A 15,608-nucleotide genomic window follows, 5' to 3' on the forward strand; every position below is an offset into this window, starting at 1 on the left:
AACAAACAAATAAATAATGACGGACATATTGGGCTTAACAAGCATAGCAATTTACTTATTTGTTTTTATTTTTTTATATTTATTTAGGAAAATCCTAACGAGTTTATTGGGCTTGCTAACAGAGCATAGGATGGGGGTTTACTTACAGAAGAGTGCCCCCTCCCATTTATGGTTGTGCTGGAAAGTCCACACTCAAATATAGATCCTGTGACTTCCCAACAGCCGCACAAAATGGCGAGAGAGGGGCCTCAAGCTCTCAGTTTATATAGCCTTAGCCCCTCCCCCACAAAGCATAGCAATTTAGTACCTACAGAAAGAGAATTCCAAGGTAAGAGATAAGTATAGTACGTGATTAAAATGGAGCCCAAGGTGGTGGAAATGCTAGGGACTTCCTGAATCAGCTCAAACTTGCCCTTTCTCTCCTGCCCTTGGCTCCCTATTGCCTAGAGAGTAATCCAGCTGTTAAGAGCCTTTGGTCAATTAGAGGAAGACAGGAGTTTGGGGATCAAAGACGCCAGCCCCGCCTCCCTCGCCCAGGCCACAGGTGGTTCTCTGTCGTCCTCCAGCGCCCTCTGCTGGTGCGCGGTGAGGCGCAGACACAGGTGACAGCTCTGTTCTGGTATCCACAGGTGGATGGGGCTCAGGCGGTCCAGGCCGGGTGTGGGGGTCACTGCGCGCCCCGGCTCAGCCGCTCCACCCGCAGCCACAGCCCGCCCTCCGCGCGCAGGATCAGCTCCGGCTTTCTACGCGGCTCCACGTCATCCGGCAGGACGCGGAAGCGCAGCAGCGTCAGCGCCAGCGCCACCTTCATCTCGCTCATGGCGAACGTCTGTCCAATGCAGTTCCTGCAGGAGGACCGGGCTGGGGACTCTGACTGCGCGGGACCCAGCCAGGCCATCGGACCGAACCCGCCCAGGTCCCCGCCGGGGCTGGTGCCCTGAGGGTCCGCGAGGGGCTGACGTGCCTGGGACCCCGCGTGGGCGTCCGCGTCACCGAGCCCGGCACAACCTCAGCACCCAACTCAGACCCAGGAGGGACTCAGCACAGGGCGCCGCCCTTGACCTTCCAACCCCGGTCTCCAAACCTGTGCACAGAACCTGCGCAGAGGGCGGAAGGAGACAGGAACTGGACCATCCCATCTCTCCACTTTCCCCACCATGAGTCTCAGGCCGCACCCAGTCACCCCTCTGGCCTCACCTGGGCCCAGCGGAGAAGGGAATAAATGCCAGTGGTGACCTGTCCTTGATGTTCTCTGGGTCAAAGCGGAAGGGGTCATAGACCTGCCGGAGAGACCAGCCACGGTGGATGAGTGCCTCCCAGCACAGCCAGGCACAGAGGCCTGCATAAGCTGAGGAGAGTGAGGTCTGGTTTCCCGCTTCCTGTCCTAGAACCCTCTATCCCATGATATAGGAGAATAGGAGGGGAGAGAGGCAGCACCTCAGGGTCCGGCCACACAGATGGGTTGTGATGAACCCCAAAGATGCTGATGAGACAGATTACACCTGTGAGAGAGGAGCGGCCTGTCAGGACAAGACTCCATTGCCTGATGCACCAGCTGCCTACCCACGACCCTCCTCCCCTCTCCCATGGGCACCTTTGGGGATGACCCGGCCATCCGGGAGTGGAACGTCCTGGGTGCAGCGGCGGGATATGACTGTGACCGGGGGATGCAGACGCATACTCTCCTTGATGCACATGGTCAGGAAGGGCAGCTGGGCCAGGTCGTCCCTGAGGAACCCACCCAACAATTACCAGGAGCAAAAGAGAGGCTGCCAGTTCCCGTGGATCAGCAAAATAGTTTCTCATAGAAATTATATAAGCCCCAAGTGGATCAAATACATAGTAACTACAACAGCAGAGAATTAGGAAGTGTCCTGAACTAAGACTGACCTCCCTGCCTGCACAGTTCCTGACACACAGATCCCTGCAGCATCCATTTCAGGTCTCTGGAGCCCAAATGAAGGCGGGTACAGAATTGGGGTGAGGGTGTAGTTAGGAGGGGTTTCTGAATGAACACTAGATGGATGAATGACCCAAGGACTTGGGCAAAAAAAAGGTGTCTCCTATAAATCTCTGGACTGAAACGTGAAGAAGAAACACTCAGGGAAGAAAATACTGCTACAGGAGAGAGACATGAAGGAAGGGAAGGGCATTCACTGAGCATGTGCAAAATGGCATCATCCTTCCTGTATATTTTCACTGTTCTCTCAGCAACACAAATCCTTCTGTCCCCAAACCAATAACCCTTCTCTTGTTAGCCAGGCTGGGTACCATTCCTCTTTCTGAGCTCAGCTCCTGAGCTCACCAAGAAATAATAGAAAAATCAGTAAAAAGAGCTCCCTTTCCCCATCTGGGGAGAAGAGCCAAGGAGAGGGGCTCAAGAACAGACCAGGGGGACCTGCACTCACCATTCAATCTCTGTAGACTCACGGTCCCTCAGGAGCTCCTGCACCTCCTGCCGGCAGCGCTCCTGGTATTCTGGATGCTTCGCCAGGTTGTACAGGATCCAGGAGAGCCCACTGGCTGTGGTGTCATGTCCTGAGGGGTATCCAGACAGGCTTGTGTCTCTGGGCAACATCAACACCATAGAGTGGACAGAACCCAGACAATGAAGTTCCCAGGAAAGGGAGAATGGGCAGAATGGAGGGATCCAGGGTGCCCCCAAGAAGTCCACAATGGAGAGACTCCTGCCTCTAGTCCCACACTGGGACACTCACCCTCAAACATGAAGGTGTCAGCCTCTGCTCGGATGTCCTTATCTGACAAATGCTTTCCATCTTCATCCTGGATACAAGGCAGATAACATCAGTTCTGAAAATTCCTATGTCTAAACTAAGACAATTTCTTAAGACCCTTTTCTAGCCAAAAGCAAAGCCCATTCCATCACTGCATATCTCTCAGTTGACACTGGTAGAGTCCTAACTTCACAGGCTTCGTACTGGTTGTCCTGCCTTCTGTTTTGTCTTCAGTTGGAGGAATCAGTGACCCCTGAATAAATGTTTCCATGTTTCTGCATGATGAAGAATTTCTGAGAAAGTTACTAAGGACTTGACTTGCAGGATGACTTTATGACAACTTGCCTTGGAAGTTAGAAATAAACCACTACTTCAAAGACTTTTTCTCCCATGCCAAGGGAGATAAGATTCTGTGGAATCTTATCTTAAATCCTGTGAAGTCATCTGGTTTGCAAATTTATAGACTTTACCTTTGCTCTGGACTGAACATTTTTATATTCCAGAACGAAGTCTCCTCTGGCTCCTTCCCTCCTCCCTCCCTTCCTCCTTTCCACTTTCCCTGCCCCTTTGGTCTCTATTTACCTCCTTGAAGGGAACTAGACTCAGATGAGCCTGTCATTCCTGGCATTTCTCTTTGCTGTAAACCCCGCTACACATACTGGTAAAACACTTTACACTGGGAAAGAGGGCACTGGGAATGGGGAGCCATTGCTATACTTTTGTTCTAGCTGTGTTTATTGCATGACTAATAAAAATGCTGATGTCAAAATGGACATAGACAGATATGTGTGTTATGCAATGATGTACTAACTTGTAAAATGCTCAGTCTTTTCAAAGTTTCAGACATGACTGTCCCCTGCATTCTACATTCCAGGGTCATCCCTAAAACCTGCCTACATGTGGTATGTCCCTCCCTACCTCAAGCACCTTCCATGGCTCCACATGCCCTCTGTATCAAGCTCATGTTATTCGACATGACATTTGGCATCAATCTCCATTCTACCCCTAAGAAGCCCACCTTGGTCAGCAGCAGCACATCAATGAAGTCCAAAGTCTTGGACTTGGCCTTAGACTTAAGGAAGTCATCCAAACCCTGATCTGGGAGGGTGTAGCGTCGCTCCTGAATGACGGCATCCGTGAAGTCGTGTACTAGGCGACAGGCCTTCTGGAAGCGCATCCCATCAGGGGTGAGATGATACAGCAAGTCTATGTATAGAAGGGGCTGCTGGTGCCTTTTGGCCACTAGGGCACTAAGCTCCAAGATAGCAGCAATATACTCGCTGGGCTTCCTGTAGGATTTGGGTGTGGAGGAGGCAATGATTTAACATATGTGAATTCCAAGGAGCGCCTCTCACCAACAGCCAGGAACTGCTTCCCTTGGGGAATAGAGTAGCCAGAAACAGCTGGCCACATAGGCAGAGTAGGAGGAGCCCTGAGATTCAGTTCTACACGGTCTCATCACAACTCCGTGAGCTGCCTTCAGGCCTGCCCCTAGTCCCCCAGAGCACACTGTGCACCCCTTTCCTTTCAGGATCCAGACTGCCCCACCTCCTTCCTGAGACTGTCCACCCAGCTTGGACGTCATTCTCCAACAGGCCTAGAGCTCAGTTCCCTCACTAGTGTTGCTGCTTCCAGTGTCAACTCATTTAACGTATGCATGACAAGTCACTGTTGACAGCTCTACTCTGATCGCACCCATCATCAGCTCTGCTGTAATTTGGAACCATCCCCACAAAGGCAGCATGTTAAAGGTGGGGTCTAGGGGAGGAATTTAGGTCATAGGAGATGATCTTGATGGGAATCTCTCTCTCTCCTCCCCTCCCCTCTCCTTCCTTCCCCTCCTCTCCTCTCCCCCACCTTTCTGGATGCTACGAGGCTTTCAGCCTCCTGTATCATGTGTCCCTGGTTATGATGTGCTGCTGTACCACAGGCCCTAAAAGCAATGGAACCAACCCACCACTGACTGAGAAACCATGAATCAGAACTAAACTTTTTCTCATTTCAGGTTGATTCTCTAAGGTGCTCTTTGTCATATTGTTGGAAATATGACTAACACATGCTCAAACAACTTATTTAACTTGGAAATCACAGGAAAAAGCCAAATCATTGCCAGGTCTTTCACTGGCCTTATGATCTAACCAACTGTTGATCCCTTGAACTTCATTTCCAAGGGGCCTCCTCACTGCCTGTCCCACATTCTCTGCTTGCTGGTGTCTCTGTGGATTTATCCAATTACACCTCCCTAGAAGAATCACTCACTGTCTTCCTCCCAGGTCTTTCATCCATATTTCTGACCCTCCTCCTCTAGAGGGGCCTCTCTTCTCCCTCTGGCCAGTCCTCCTCCCTCCTTTGGCTCCATGGCCCAAGTTCCCAGATCTTGGACAAAGACTTACTCCTGACAGTTGCTGTCAAAGCTGAAGACACATTTCTGCAGACTGTCCAGAGTCATGAGGCTGACATGCTCAAACATGTCCAGACGGGCACTGCATTCTGAGATCAAATACTGCCACTTGGCCTGGCAGGTGAAGGGGAGAGGGCTGGTATTGAACCATGGATCTTTGAGCCCTGGCTAATCTCAACCATTAGGACTGACCCCTGCCCCAGAAGCAGCTTCCTCATCTTCTGCTCCAGGCACCCAACTCCAGGGATAGCCAAGGTTGGGAAAGGGGAAGCTGGGACCCTTCATTCCAAGGACTCACATGCATGATGTTAGTGCTGTGATTAAAAATCTTCACATAGGGCTTCAGGATGTTGAAATGGAAGGCAGGTGTCAACATGCGACGGTGGTGGCTCCACTTGTCACCAGCGCTCACCAAGAGCCCATCCCCTGGTAGAGCAGTCATAGAAGTGGGCAAGGGTAACACCTTTTCCTGACCCCCTAGTGGTGTCCCCTGCCTCTCACCTGTAGAAACTTACCCAGCCAAGGTTTCAGGGTTCTGTAGAAGACCACATCTTTGAGTACAACTGAAGCTGACATGAACAAAGACAGTTAGGAGATGTGGAGGAGGTGGAGGATGGACCGTGAGAGAGAGAGGGAACCCCTACCCAGGATTCTGCATGTCCCCTCCAGCATGATGGGGAAAGAGTCAAGGGCTGAGGAAGCAGGCAGAAAGTAGGAAGTGAGGTCAGACCAGACCAGGCAGCAGCAGTAGCAGGTAGGTCAAAAGCATAACCTGACATGACACACCAGCCCGAGCATGCTTTCACATGGCTTCTACATGGTCCAACCTGTCTGCCACACCTGAGTCTATCACCACACTCTACAGACATTTACAGGGATCTAGGGCCTCCCTGTTCATGTCAATAATCTCTGACAGCTATTGAAACAGACATGGGACACATGTCATGGACACGCAAGAGTTGACATGACATGGCATGGCATCAACATTCATGACCTGCCCTGACATGACACTGCATGCTATGACATGGACCAGAGATTGTCTGACAGACCTCAGTGTGCCCCACAGACAGGCCTCTGACAGGATTTGAAAATGGCCATGTCAGCCAGGCAGGCTTGTAATTCCAGCACTTGGGAAGTCAAACCAGGAAAATCCAGAGATTGAGCCCAGCTGTCTCCAAAAAAGCAAAAGATCCATTAATATAGCAGATATGGCCCAGATGTGACCCAACTGTGCAACTGATGGCACATGGATATACTTAAAGTATATACTTAGACAAGACTCAGATAAGATCTCAGTCATTTCTTAGAGAGACCCTGGGTTCTAGACCTCAGACAGTCCCAAAGAGAGCCCAGATGTGACAAGCAAGAAAAAAAAAATACAAATCTCCAACAATTGCTCAGACAGAACACAATATGCCTCAAAATGTTCAGGTTCATAGCTAAGCCCAGACATGACCATTTTCACATATACCAGATGTCAGTGTAAAGGTGACCTTACAGAAGGTGTGGCCACACAGCAGACATCACACAGTCATGGTCCTGACACAAGCTAAATAACTGGAGATGATACAGGAGATGTCCAGGTGTGACCAAAGTGGGAGCATTACTGCCACGGTCCCACCTGCCTGCCTGATTCATGTTGCATCATCAGCTGGAGACAACACACAGACTTGAACAGTGGGCAAACTACAGCCAGTGCAGTGTCTGCCTGGAGTGAAGGTCATGGGCTTCATGAAAATGGAGTGATGCAGGCTGGTGAGATGATTCAGTGGGTAAAAGCACTTCTACACACAGCTTGAGGACCTGAGCTTGAATCCCCAGAACCTATACAAAGCCATACGTGGGAGCAAATATCTGTAACTCCAGTGTTCTCATGGAAGAATGAGGGAAATACGTAGGAAAATGTTCCACTCCAAAGTTCAAGGGCTAGCTAGGCTACAGATGCAGCAGCTGACAATCAGAGACCATCTCAAATGAGGTGATAGGCAAGGACCAACCAACACCCAAAGTGTCCTCTGATTTCCATACATGTGCCATAGCATATGCATGTCTGAACTCATGCAAACATGCACATACCCACAACACACACACACACACACACACACACACACACACACACTAAGCCAAAAAGAAAGTGGTGTGCTGGATTTAGGTTGCCAAGTGCCAGGGGCCCCACCATTCACAACTGAAACAGAATTTGGCAACCAGAGAGAATCAGGCACCTGCCTGGCAGGTGACAGAGCCATGGTCACTATAGGATACAAGCCCTTCCCAGCTCAGCCTGGCCTGTTCCAGAATGGTCAGGTAGAGGGCAGGAGGAGAACAGGCTGCAGTGGGGTGTCCTAGGGGAGATTTCTGGGGCCTAGAGCAAGACAACAATCACCAACCAACTGGATGAGACAGAAGGGTCAAGCCAGGAGAGTTGGGTAGCATAGAAATATTAATAGTAGCCCAGATCATCCACCAGCCACAGGTTTTTTGGTTGGCCTATGTCTAGGGATGGCACTGTGGATGCAGGTGAGGGCCTCAGATGTTTCTGATGCCACTGTGTCACCTACCCCTGCCTTCTACATTCCTTCTCATTGCAGACATGGCTTGAGCAGCTCCACCTCCAGGAAGCCTCTATACATATCCTAGCCAAGACCTTGTCTCTCCATTCAGCTATCATGGCCCATCTTCCTCTCTGGCCATTCCTGACTACATAAGACTGGAGATGTCCCTGTTCAGTTCTATCTCAAGAACTGACTTCCTCTAGGACAGGGCCTTGGCAAACCAAGGGACAAGGCCTCAGGGGATCCTCCAAAAATCCCAGAACACCAAGACCCAGGTGGGTATAGGGTGACACGAGAGGGAGAGAGAGAGAGTAGCATAGGAACTGGAGAACCTGCAAAGAGAAGATGGAAAGGCTGAGGGAGAAAGAGAAGGAGGGATTGGGCTGCTGCAGGGCCACACAGAAGCATGGGATGGGGACCGGAAGCCCCCAGATTCCCACAATACCAGAAGCTCCCATGGATACCTGAGGCATTAAGGACAGATCGGACGATGTCAGGGTGGCACAGATTGATGACAGGAACCACTGGGCCCATCCATAACATAAAGCCCTGCGGATAAGTTCCCACCAGCTCAGCTATCACTTTCAAGCCCTCCTCTGAGGGAGGTGCCTGTAAGAAAGACAAGGACAGTCACCTCCAGGTTTGTTTCAGGGGTCAGCTTCGCTGGGCTATGCCATGAGTGAAACTGTGTTTGGATTTTGCAGGGATGGACAGAATCCCTGCCTCTTTCTGCTCTTGTCCTCTCAGAGCCATGTCCAAGCCCCAAGAGTCCATTCCAGGCCTAGTAGGCAAGTTATGCTGTCTACTTATGTCCTTCCACGTCCTGGTTGGTCCACAGTTTCCAGTTCCTCTTACCAACAAGAGGACACACATTTTGGAACTTCTGGCCTTGGCAGATCCCAGGGGAGCAGAGATGGCCTCTAAATCCCCATTAGAGTGGCAACTCCTACCCTTCAGCACCTGCTGCCCACCAGGCTAAGACAGAGCATCCTGAACTCCTGTGCACAGCCCATACAGGCATTTGCAAGTGAAGAAACTGCAGCCAAGTTATCAAAAGGGAAGAACAGACCTAAGACAAAGTCCAAGTGTGGGGCCAAAGGTAGGGTCAGGGGTGGGGTCAAGGAAGGCTTGTGAAAGGGTAAGTGGACAGCCTTTATCCAGGTTGGGCAACTGGTCTCACTGGCCCATCTTAGGGGAGAAGAGCATGATAAGGAGGAAGTGGCCCAGGGAGGGGAGGTAGGGAGTCAGCTTGCAGTTCTCCTCTAGCCCAGTTGTGTCCCATTTGTGTGTGGTGGGGGTAGGGAGGTGGGGAGATCAAAGATCATTCCTGTGAAACAGTATAAGGCCAGAGATAGGCACACACACACACACACACACACACACACACACACACACACAAAATGGTCCCAGACAAAGTCCTCAGGAGGAAAATCCAATACCAGACAGTGTGAGAAGGCCAGGGGTCCTCACGGTGTAGTTTGCCCTGGGAGACCCTCAGTGCCCCTCAGTATGAGGAAGAGAGGTTGGAAATAAATCCAGAGAAGACTAGGACTGGGAGCCCAGGAAGGTAAGAAAGGCCTGGAAAGGTACTCCCAAGGTCATCAGGTAACCTCCACTCGATCACCCTGAGCCCCATTCCTGGCCCCTCAAAAGTCTGTCTACTCTGACACCCCATACCCATCCTGATGCCATACTTACCATGCCCACATGACCCATGAGCCAGTTCCGTTTGGGGGGCTGAGGGAAACCACGGAGGCGACGATAGTTTCCAAAAATGACATAGATCTGTACCAGGATGTAAGCCAGGAGCCAGGAGGCCCCAGTCAGCAGCGGTAACTGCCATAGGGAAGTCACCTCAGGCCACAGCCCTAACCAGGACAAGCTCAGCTGCAGCATCCTGCAGAGCAAATAAATGAACAGCAGGTGAGTTCTTGAGGTCCAAGAAACAGATGGGAGTCTTCAGGGCCATTGGACAGGGATAGGGGCTGTAAGGGCTCAGGGCAGACCACGGAGGAGGAACAGTGAAATTCAAGGAGACACAGAAAAAGAGTGAATGAGAGGGGATAAGGAAATGAGGAGGAGCAAGAGGATGAAGACTAGAACTAGCAAAACATGGAAGAGGAAGGAGATTTGTTAGAGTTCAGACCTCACTAAGTTATACAGACTTGAGCAAAGGTTCAGTTATTCAGAAACCACCATCTCCAGAGCCAGCTGGCTCTCTGTGGCAATTCTATTTGTCCAGCTGGCTTCCTATTCTTCCTCAGCCTTGGGTTGTGCCCTCCTCATTCCAGACCAGGCCTCTGCAGTCCCACTACCTCCAGCCTGGTACCTTCTCTCTTGGAACAACAATTTGACACACCTTCCCTCTCCTCTTCTGGGACTCTTTTGTCCCTGGCTCCTGGATGCTGGGAGGCTGGGCTGTTCTAAGCTGGCCAATCCCTGCCCAGTCTAGCTGCCTCCTCCTTGCCTGGGAAAGTGGCCAAGATGTGAGAGGCAGATCCAGCCTGGTTCAGAAGGGAGCTAACTCAGGGTCATAAACCTACAGATTGGACACTTGCTCCTTAGAACTTGGTCCTCTCATGTGGGGCAAAGGATACTCTGAGTTACTATGTTTCCAATGCCCCTGCCCCTGCAAGGGCATGGTACAGTCAGTAAAAGGGCAGACTTGGGAATTCACATGCCAGAAAACCAGAACTTGGCCAATCTGGACCTAGATAATCTCCCAAGATCCTGAGATGGACTGGGAGGACATCATGCATTGTTTCTCGGTATGGTATTAGAAGGTTATGAAATTGAAGGGTCTGCCTGCCAGCTGCTTGCCTTGTACAGTTCAAGTCCTGAATTCCAGTAGTCTAGAGTCTCAGACAGGATATTTAGGAGCAAGAACAAAGAATCCAGGTCCTATTTCAGGGATTAAAAGCCCAGCCGGAAGTGCACAACTGAAGCTGGGCTGGGGTGGAGCTGGGAGGTACAGGGAGGAGGGGAGATATGTGGAATGAGGCTGAGAGGGGCCCTGAACAGATGGAGTCCAGGCAGGAGAAGGTAGAGCTTTTCTTTATCTTCTTTTTTTTGACTTATTTATTTTTATTTTGTGTGTATGAGTGTTATACCTGCATGTATGTAAGTGCACCTGGGTTGTTTAGTGCCTGCAGAGGACAGAAGAGGGCATTGGATCCCCTGGAACTGGAGTTACAGGCAGTATGTGGGTGCTTGGATTTGAACCCAGGTCTTCTGCAAGAGCAGCCAGTGCTCTTAACCACAGAGTCACTTCTCCAGCCCCTCTTTTCTTTTCTTAATTGGAGCCTGAATAGCACTTGAAAAAAAATTTACTGTTCTATATAATCATTATTTTTTACAAATTTTTTGTTGTTGTTTTGAGACAGAGTCTTATATAGCCAAGGATGACCTTGAACTTCTTATCTTCCTACTTCTAGCACTTGAGTGCTGGGATTACAGGTGTGTTCCACCATGTCCAGTTTATGCATTACTGGAAAGCAAATACAGGCCCTTTTGGATGCTTGGCAAGCACTCTGTTCATTGGGCTACATTCCCAACTTGCTAATTTATATATTTTTTAAAATATTTTATTTATTATATTTATTTTACGTATATGAGTATATTGCCTGCATGTATGTAAGTGCACCCATGTCTTGCAATGCCCTCAGAAATCAGAAGAGAATGTCAGATTCCCCTGGAACTGGAGTTATGGATGATTATTAACTGTCATATGGGTGCTGGGAATCAAACCCAGGTCCTCTGCAGTGCTCTTAACCAACTCTCCAGCCCCATAATCTGTATTTTTACAAATTCTCAGGGGAGGGACAGGGATCTCTAGGGGCAGTGGACAGGAGCAGAGTCTGCTAGGACTGGGAACAGAGTAGAGAGGGTGAGGGATACCAGGGAAACACATGGGGAAAGGTGTGATAAGGCATCTTCTTGATCAACATAGCTACGCCATGTTGAAGTTTAGGCTGAATCTAGCCTCTGTAACTAAAAGGCAGTTGGTCCAGGATGTGGGAACAGAAAGGTGAGGCTCAGCTGCACCAAGGTATGAGTTTGAGAATACATCAGCAGGCTTCTGGTTGCCTTGAGAACAGGTCACCATGTTCCTAGTTACCCCTGCTAACAGCAGATTTATGGCTTCTGTAAGTTTCGTTTGGTTTACTCTTGCAGAATAGTAATTGTTGTCTTATAGAATAGAAATTGTTAGGGGGGCTTTCCACCCCTAAGCTTGGGAACTTAAACTTTTCATGCCTGGATGTATTTTCTGCATAAAACTTACAGTAAAGACAGCTCAGGACTGCACTTGGGGTTCGAATCCCCAGTGTAGTCACCGGCTGACTAAAAAAAAAATTAAAAAAAAAATATATAGAGAGAGAGGCTTTCTTTTGGCATTTTTTCTGTGTCTGAATGATCTTCTGTGGTGAGACATTGTCACAACAAAGGCAACAAAGGAGGAGAGTAGAGGAGGAGGAGGAGCAAGAGGAGGATGAGGAGGAGGAGGAATAGGAAGGGAAAGAGGGAGAAGAGGACTAGACTATGAAGACATAGAGAAGAGAGATTGATTAGACTCCAGGCCTGCTTGCCTAAATCATATGAAACTGGCCAGTGGTTTAGTTACTCAGAAATCCTCATCTCCTGGGTGAGTGGCTCCTGGAGCTACATCAGCTTTTGGCAGTTGCCCACCTAATCCCCAGCCCGACCCTACAGTCCCACCAGAAGCAACCTGGCACCTTCTTTCAGGAGCAGCATGTCCACCACAGCCTTCTCTCCCCTCCTCTGGGTGCCTTTGTCCCTGACCTGGAGAAGGCTGTGGGGGCTGAGTTGGGCTGAGTCAGCCAGTATCTCCCAAGTCCAGCTCCCTTCTTGCTGCCTGGGAAGAGGGCCAAGATATGGGAGGTGGAGCCAACCATTTTTAAAGGAGAAGAGCTTCAGAGTCATGAAGCACTGGATTCTTAGAACTTGGACACTCCCCTAATGAGAGGCAAGAATGGGGGTGTTGGGGCTGGAAAGATGACTCAGAAGTTAAGAGCACTGACTGCTCTTTAAAGGACCCAGGTTCGGTTCCCAGCCCACATGGTGGCTAACAATCATTCTTAATTCCAGTTCCAGGAAATCTGGCATCCTCTTCTGGCCTCTGTGAGCACTGCATATATGTGGTGCACTTATATACATGCAAGCAAAACACATATACATTCATTAAATGAAAAAAAAAACTTTTTAAAAAGAATGGGGAAGCTGGGCGTGGTGGCACATACCTTTAATCCCAGCACTTGGGAGGCAGAGGCAGGTGGATCTCTGTGAGTTCCAGGCTAACCTGGTCTACACAGTGAGTTTCAAGCCAGCTGGGGCTACAGGGAGACCATGTCTCAAAAAGACCAAATAATAATAATAATAAGAAGAAGAAGAAGAAGAAGAAGAAGAGGAAGAAGAATAGGGCTGTGGACAAAGGTGACTGAGTTAACTCATATGCACCACCTTCTAAGAACAGGGTGCAGCACATCAAAGCCAGGAGACTAGGATTATGTCAAGCCTAGCCCAGGTTATGTCCTGGAGCCTCTCACAAGGTGGAAGGATGGCATGCACCATTTCTGGGTGCAGAACTAAGAGGCTCTGTGATGCTTCTGGCCACCAGCAGTACAGCCTGTGAGAATTCATGTTCCACCTCCAAGCAGACCAGTATATGGGTAGAAACAAGCAGGAATAAAGTATCCAGCCCTGTCAGGGATTACTCAGGTCAGATTGCGGGGATAAGAACCCAGCTGCCAGAGAACAACTGAGGCTAGCCTGGGCCGGGGGAGGAAGGAGGGGGGCACATGTGAGGTGAGGCTAAGAGCTCTGAGCAGTCCAGGAAGGGTAGGGCAGAGCTAGGGAACACTGAATAAGTCCTCTTTCTGCCTCATCTTTTTCCTACTGTGGGAATGACCAGGCTTCCATCTGGGAAAGGAGCTGTCCATTGAGTGCATTAGAAGAGAAAGGAAATCCAAAAAGAGGAAATGAAGGAGGGCTGGCAATTATTACCAGAACTGCTGTGAGAAAGTACTCGATACAAAGAGTATAAGTTAAGTACTACTGTGTGTGGAGGGGCTGGTTCTTCACCATAAAATGTGTTTACTATGTGTTGGGTGATTGTAGTATAAAATCTTGGTTGTCAACTTGATTAGATATGGAATCAACTAAAAGATGTCTCTGGGTAGGTCTGTGAGGGTGTTTTTTGAAAGGATTACTGGAAAGGAAGACCCTTCCTTAGAGTGGAAAGCATCTTCTGACTGTGGCCCGGATACAAAGAGGTCTGAAGGAAAAGCAATTGCTTTTACTGCCCACCTTCACTCTTGCTGGTAAGCGCATCAACCCTATACCTGCTATCTTCTGCAGACATCATAATCCAGTTCTTCAGCCTTCCAGGGTGGATTGAAAACCAACAGTTCTCTAGGACTCTTCAAGGCCTTCAGTGCCAATTTGGGACTTCTGAGGCATCCAGCTTCATGGACTGAGCAGTTGCCAGGTTCTCAACCTCTCTACTATATAGCCTTTGTTGGACTACCCTGGCTGAATTTTGTGAGCCCTTAGTAACTGTATTAGTTACCTTTTGTTGCTGTGATAAAACACAATGACCAAAAGTGACTTACAGAAGAATGAATTTATTTTGGCTTATGGTTCCAGAGGGAGAGGCCATAATAGTGGAGGAGACATGACAGCAGGCAGCTGGATCAGGAAACTGAGAGCTCACATCTTCAAATGTAAAAGCAAAGCAGAGAGCAAACTAGAAGTGGAGAGAAGCTATGAACTCTCAAAGCCCACCCCCAGTGACATACTCCTCCAGCAAGGCTGTATATCCCCCAAACAGTGCCACCAACTGGAGACCAAATGTTCAAATACCTGATCCTATGGAGGAAATTTCTCATTCAAACCACACAGCAATATACTTTCATTCTATTGGTTCTGTTCCTCTAGAGACTCCTGACTAATACGGCACTCTACACAAACTGTGTCTGCTTTCTGAGGTGTTTACTCTCATCACAAGAACCAAGCTTTCCTACCATACTCTCCTCATTTGTCTGGTTCAGAGTTTTGGGTGCCACATGGAGAGACCCAAGCGATGACATTCAAAGAAGAGAAAATGCCCATTTAACAGAAGAGCAAACTGCTGCTCAGAGAGGGCAAGCCTCTAGCCCAGATCACATGATCCCCTTGGACCACCCTGGGTCCTGTCCAAAATTGCTCTGTGATTGGGTTCAGGGACAGAGGGCTCAAAAAGTCAGACTCCTGGCAGAATAGCTATGCAGGAAATGGGAGGGGGTGTCATGCCCCTGATACTAGTAGGGTGTTAGAGAACCCTACCCTCCCTATACCAATCTCACTGCCACCCTCAGTTCAGTCAACAAGTACCTCAGTCCACTGGCCCTAGAGTCCTCAGGATGGTATGTGAGCACCCCAGAATCCCCACCATAGTCACTCACATGCACCCACACTAAACTCATGGACACAAGTCTCCTTAAGGCCTCTGTTTCCAAGTTCTCCTGTGGAGAGAGCCTCCTCCAAGCTCAGGATACCAATAAGCCCCACAACAGCAGGGTAGAGGTAGGCATAGAAGTGTTTGGAAAATTACACAGACATCTATAGCAGAGTGCCAAGGGCCCCCAGACCCCTACTCCCCCACTCTCTATTCCTTTACCATCATCATCCTAGAAAGAATTTTCAAAGCCTCTTCAAGGCAGGGAAATGAGACACATAGGACCCAGATGTAGATTACTCTGTGAAACAGTTTGTTCCATCAGGAAGCAAAGAATGGGGGGTTCTGTGGTTAAGGATGTGCTATTACTTGTACTGTGATGGCAATGATGCCTGGACAGTACATGAAAATCAGTCTATAAGCAGTTATGGTCTATGGATCCACCATGTACTGAGCCTTATTTTTTA

At 49.3% G+C, this 15,608-nt stretch overlaps 1 protein-coding gene across 1 annotated transcript in view; it reads right to left on the minus strand.

Annotated features, from left to right (window-relative positions):
• Nucleotides 1-626: 626 nt before the first annotated feature.
• LOC103736430 (cytochrome P450 4F1-like) overlaps nucleotides 627-15,608 on the minus strand; it is a 31,783-nt gene continuing 16,801 nt past the window's right edge. The window contains 12 exon segments of the mRNA XM_008835925.3: nucleotides 627-845; nucleotides 1,198-1,280; nucleotides 1,438-1,502; nucleotides 1,595-1,728; nucleotides 2,409-2,538; nucleotides 2,718-2,784; nucleotides 3,754-4,024; nucleotides 5,129-5,250; nucleotides 5,435-5,562; nucleotides 5,652-5,705; nucleotides 8,153-8,297; nucleotides 9,387-9,585. Of these exon segments, the coding sequence (XP_008834147.1) occupies nucleotides 668-845; nucleotides 1,198-1,280; nucleotides 1,438-1,502; nucleotides 1,595-1,728; nucleotides 2,409-2,538; nucleotides 2,718-2,784; nucleotides 3,754-4,024; nucleotides 5,129-5,250; nucleotides 5,435-5,562; nucleotides 5,652-5,705; nucleotides 8,153-8,297; nucleotides 9,387-9,585 (1,576 nt within the window). The 3' untranslated portion in view covers nucleotides 627-667.

This window comes from Nannospalax galili, unplaced genomic scaffold (assembly GCF_000622305.1).
Source record: "Nannospalax galili isolate Female #2095 unplaced genomic scaffold, S.galili_v1.0 scaffold391, whole genome shotgun sequence".
NCBI lineage: Eukaryota > Metazoa > Chordata > Mammalia > Rodentia > Spalacidae > Nannospalax > Nannospalax galili.